Here is a 5,345-nt window from a genome sequence, read left to right on the forward strand (position 1 = left end):
CACTGGGTTAAAAAGGGACAAACCCAGCTATTGTGTTGTTTTAACCCAGCTATTGTGTTGTTTTCAAAACATCCCAACCGCTGGGTCAAAACATCCTAACCGCTGGGTCAAAACAACCGAACCGCTGGGTCAAAACAACCCAATAGCTGGGTCAAAACAACCCAATAGCTGGGTCAAAACAACCCAATAGCTGGGTTTGTCCCTTTTTAACCCAGCGCTGGGTTATATTTAACCCAGCATTTTTTAGTGTAAACTCAGTAGAAACTGTACAAAAATTAGTCAAATAGGGACCCCATTTTTATTGCTATAATTATGAAAATCTTCATACGAGCAGCCATACATAGGGTGCATTCACTTTAGAGAGAGAACGCAAGAAAAATGCAGCGCAAGTGAATGCAACAGACAGGCTCTTTAAACATAACTATTTAAAATACACGGAGCATTAAAGGGATAGTTCACCCCAAAATGAAAATGATTTACTCATCCTCAAGCCATCCTAGGTGTATATGACTTTCTTCATTCAGACAAATACAATAAGAGTTATATTAAGAAATGTCCTGGCTCTTCCAAGCTTTATAACGGCAGTGAATGGTGGTCGAGATTTTGAAGCAAAATAAAGTGCATCCATCCATCATAAAAGTACTCCACATGGCTCCAGGGGGTTAATAAAGGCTTTCTGACGTGTAGCGATGCGTTTGTGTAAAAAATATCCATATTTATAACTTTATAAACCATGATCTTTATAGCTTCCACTAACTGTCATACGCGTGTTCATGAGAGAGTGGCGTGTCCACAATTTATCTTAAGAAATTCATAACTTTTAAGAAGATTTTAGTAAATCCAGCCCCAGAATATCATGGAGATTTGGAGTGGACTTGGGGTGAACTCTTTTGACTTGAAACCGCCTAACAATGCTCTAACAACAAGCCAGAACACTTAAGAAACACACCAAAAACTACATTTTAGCAACCACATTGCAAACTCTTGGCAAGGGGATTTTGCAGAGGCAAGCAATTTTCTTCAGAAAATGTAGTTTATAATAAATCTTTCATAGGTTTCAATTCATTCAGTTATTTCTCAGTACTTTATTTGAATCTTATTTCAAAGGGCAGTGCTGTCCAAGTAAAATCTGCATTAATTATTGAGAAAAAGGAGCATATACACCCACCCCCCCCTCCCTTTTTTTTTATCTAGTAGTGATCAGATTTTTTGGCTTCTCACATGAAAATGAGAGAATAAATTCAGTTCTCACGTATGTATTTTACAACTCCCATGTCTGATCAGCCGGCTCCGGCTTCGACTGGGGAAGAGAGCGAGGAGGACCAGCAGTTCCTGTCCATTTTCCAGCAGATCGCGGGGGACGTGAGTACTGGGGAGCCACTGAGCGCTGGGGGGAGTGTGAGTATGGTGGTGGGGTGGGACCGGTAATTGGCCATGCCAGTGCTGTCCAAGTAAAATCTGCATTTACTATTGAGCCACTGAGCGCTGGGGGGAGTGTGAGTATGGTGGTGGGGTGGGACCGGTAATTGGCCATGCCAGTGGTAACAGTGGTAACAGCCATATCATGACAGTTTCTGTTGGCGTAATAAACACCACATCTGACTTTCTGTTTATTCTTGTGTCTTACAGCAAATGGAGATCTCAGCCAATGAACTCAAAGATGTCTTGAACAAGGTGGTGTCTAAATGTACGTATCTTTGTAGATTATTATATTTTATGATTGAGGTTTTTCTATATAATGTCTTAAAGAAATTATCTGCTGTTTACAGACAAGGACATACACACGGAGGGCTTCAGTCGAGAGAGCTGCAGAAGCATGATTGCCCTCATGGACGTATCCTTTGTATCAAGATTACAAAATTTCTGTAAAGCCCATTTAAGGCATTGTCAAAAACATTTGGGTCATTCTCAAGAAAAGGTACCATTTGTGGCTTTATTGTTTCCACCAGCCAATATGTCAATACAGTTTTACAATGTTCCAATAGTTATTTATCATTATTAGCAATGAGCCTTAGTTTAGTTTTGCCAAACACACTGACACACTCAACTCTGTTACATAACATTCAGAGTTGAATATTACAAAAGGTCAGTGTAAAAGCAACCAATCAAATAATATTTCACCACACCATATTAATTACAGTTAATATTCTTTTGTGTTCTTTTGTGAATGATTTCTGAAGGATCATGAAGACTGGAGTAATGATGCTGAAAATTCAGCTTTGCATGACAGGAATAAATAACATTTTAATTATTAGTTATTTTAAGTTGTAATAATAATTCAGAATATGAATGCTTTTACTGATCGAATAAATGCAGCCTTGATTGAGCAAAAAAAGACTTGTTTCAAAAACATTCGAAAAACTTACCGACCCCAAACTTATTTGATGTCACTTCCTTAAACATAATGATAAAAAAAAAAAATAAATTTCACAGCATAACAGGGTTGAAAAGAAAGAAGAGAAAGTTTTATGATTCTGACCGTTTTGAAATAATAAATGTAACTTCTCCACCATTTCATGTACAGAATATTTAATTTCGTAGCAGATGCATTTCAAATCTGCATGCAAATCTTTCTTAATCCTAATCACACAGATGGACGGAAAAGGAAGACTTAACCTACAAGAGTTTAGACACTTGTGGAACAAAGTCAAACAGTGGCAGGTTTGAAATCTCCTCATTCTTTCCTATATAAATAAAAAACAAGACTGTTAGACACATGGACTTAAATTTTCTCCACAGGGAATCTTTAAGTGCTATGACTTTGATCATACTGGCACTATCAGCAGCTATGAGATGAGAAACGCCACCAATGATGCAGGTTAGAAGGTTTTTCATGTATTTCTACTGTTCATCCGTTCTCATGTTGAAGAACATTTGTCTGTCTCTAATGGTCTTGTCACTGTTCATCACGTGTTTTGTGTGCCACTCAGGGTTCCGTCTGAATAACCAGCTCTATGACATCATCACCATGCGCTATGCCAATGAAAACATGAACATCGAATTTGACAGTTTCGTCAGCTGTCTTGTGCGACTGGAGGGGATGTTCAGTAAGTTGTAATCTTTTTCACTAGCAAATAGTCAAACAAATAGTATTTAGTAAATAGTACACACACAGTGTCATTCTCAGGAAGTGTTGCCATTTAAGCTAGAATTTTTTTTTTTTTATCAATATTTGACATTATTAACTCTGTCATAGTAAGGTTGGAATTATAGACTTTTTTTTTACAAGGCACAGTTTCATTGTACCTTGTAATAAATCATGCATTAAAAAAAATTCAAAACTTTGTCTTTGAAAAAAAAAATGTTTTGTCAACCCTGTTACATTCATAATGTCTTTGGATCGAAAGACAGGACAAAAAGGATAAATAACAGTATTAGCAAGCAAATATCAATGTACCATTGTATTTTTTTTAAAGATTGTTCCATGAACAGTATTTTTTTTTTTCTGGAAAGAATTGCTGACTGACCTTTTCTCATAACAGAGTTGAACTGTTGAGCTTGATAAGGTAAATAATAAAATACTAATAAATGACTTTATAAAATATGATGTCAGAAATAAAAAAATAATAATACAGAGCCCTGCACGTGACAGAAAAATTTGTGGCCACGTTTTATAAATCAAATTATTAATTAAAGTATTAATTAAATAAAAATTTTAATTAATTGTGGCTACATTGTACTAATTTATTCCTATGTTTTGGCTACAGATGGAATGAATTAGTACGATGCTGCCACAATCTCAGCATTACGGGGTTGAAACAGAATGTGTAGGGATAAAGAAAATTTCCACATTTGTTCGGAAAATGTTTCAAATGAAACTTCTTTAAACACCAAAAGTTGTGGGGAATGCATACAGAACCGCTTTCTAAACAACTAAAGATTTTACTGGGTTCTACTAGAAATATTTAATGTGTTAATTTTTTACCAACAATTGATTTGGGGCTTGTGTATGCTAAAAATCATACATGCATACTGTCTGAAGTGAACCTGTTCTCTTTGTAGGAGCATTCCAGGCCTTTGATCAAGGTGGAGATGGCACCATCAGACTTAATGTACTGGAGGTGAGTGGACACCAATCCATCATCTTAAGACTATGTAATGTTTAGCATCAGGTCCACGTCATTAGTTTCAAACATCAAAAGCCTTCCATTTAAATCTGTAAGCTGATCACAAAATGCTAAACTTCTATTTCAATTTCTCCAGTGGCTTCAGCTAACCATGTACGCATAGACCAACTATGGATCCAGGTGAGCCCTGACTCGGCAAGGACCAGAACTAGCAGCTCTTACCTCAACACTCAATGTGCCAGACTACTGTTACCTCTTTCTCTGTACCTCAGCCCACACTGAACACCAGTTCTAGAAACTTAACACATGATTACTCCTCCTCTTCATTTTAGTTTTAAATGGGATGACAAGAAGAGTGAAATGAGTATTAGTGTTACAGACCGACGTTTTGCACAGGAAACGTTTTTGGGGGGCGTTGTGCCCAAGCAACTTTGGAGGCACGTCGCACGTTGCTGGTTTTCTGTTGTAATTCATTCCTCAGAGTAGCTTTTCACATGACCTTCATTCAGTTTGTGTACACTGGTGTTACAGGCAGCATTTCTCTTTTACCTCAACTAGCCTCAAAAGATGCTAATGTTTCATGGCCCTGAGATTTCCTTTTGCCATATGCTGATGGACCTACTATATAATGGATGATCTAATATTACATAGAACTATAACAATAAAAAGAAATAGATTCAGATTTAACTCTTGATAATATTGCACACTTCTTATTACATTGTACACGTGATGCCTTACAATGATGAGGAAAAACTACTTGAAATCCAGTCTGACCATTCACACTGAAACACAATCCAGATTTGTTTCCGATTTCACACCACATATGGATGTGGTTTTGACCAGGTTTGTAAATCTATCAAAAGTCAGAATTTTGTCTGAACAAAATGTCTCAGACACTTGGAAACACTTATCATGATACTACCACACTTTCTGATTCAGATTTCTTAAAAATATCTTTCCATCTTCACCCAGATATGCACTACATACATCCCAGCCTCCCATTTGATTTGGTAATAGCAAAATCCATTAAAAAAGCATGCATGAGGGACATGAAGGTGGTCTTTATTGTTTTAAATCCTGGTTGTTTGTGGAGACAATTTTGTTTAAATGATTTCTTGTTTCCTATATGAAGAACCAAATAAGGAAAATAATTTTTAAAAACTACTGGAGGAGAATCATCAGAAAACATCTCAGATTGTCATGACAGATGGCAACATTCAGGGTCTTTATTGAATGGTGTATAGTCATGGGTCGATGCTAGGCTTTTTTTTTTTTTTT

The 5,345-nt window shown here is 36.6% G+C and overlaps 1 protein-coding gene across 1 annotated transcript in view; it reads left to right on the top strand.

Annotated features, from left to right (window-relative positions):
* Nucleotides 1–5,094, top strand: part of LOC107732302 (calpain-3-like) — a 17,451-nt gene extending 12,357 nt beyond the window's left edge. Inside the window, 8 exon segments of the mRNA XM_016543587.1 lie at nucleotides 1,285–1,362; nucleotides 1,630–1,687; nucleotides 1,770–1,834; nucleotides 2,593–2,661; nucleotides 2,740–2,818; nucleotides 2,931–3,047; nucleotides 4,003–4,061; nucleotides 4,204–5,094. Of these exon segments, the coding sequence (XP_016399073.1) occupies nucleotides 1,285–1,362; nucleotides 1,630–1,687; nucleotides 1,770–1,834; nucleotides 2,593–2,661; nucleotides 2,740–2,818; nucleotides 2,931–3,047; nucleotides 4,003–4,061; nucleotides 4,204–4,230 (552 nt within the window). The 3' untranslated portion in view covers nucleotides 4,231–5,094.
* The last annotated feature ends 251 nt before the right edge of the window (nucleotides 5,095–5,345 follow it).

This window comes from Sinocyclocheilus rhinocerous, unplaced genomic scaffold, assembly GCF_001515625.1.
Source record: "Sinocyclocheilus rhinocerous isolate Xijiao unplaced genomic scaffold, SAMN03320098_v1.1 scaffold1635, whole genome shotgun sequence".
Lineage (NCBI taxonomy): Eukaryota > Metazoa > Chordata > Actinopteri > Cypriniformes > Cyprinidae > Sinocyclocheilus > Sinocyclocheilus rhinocerous.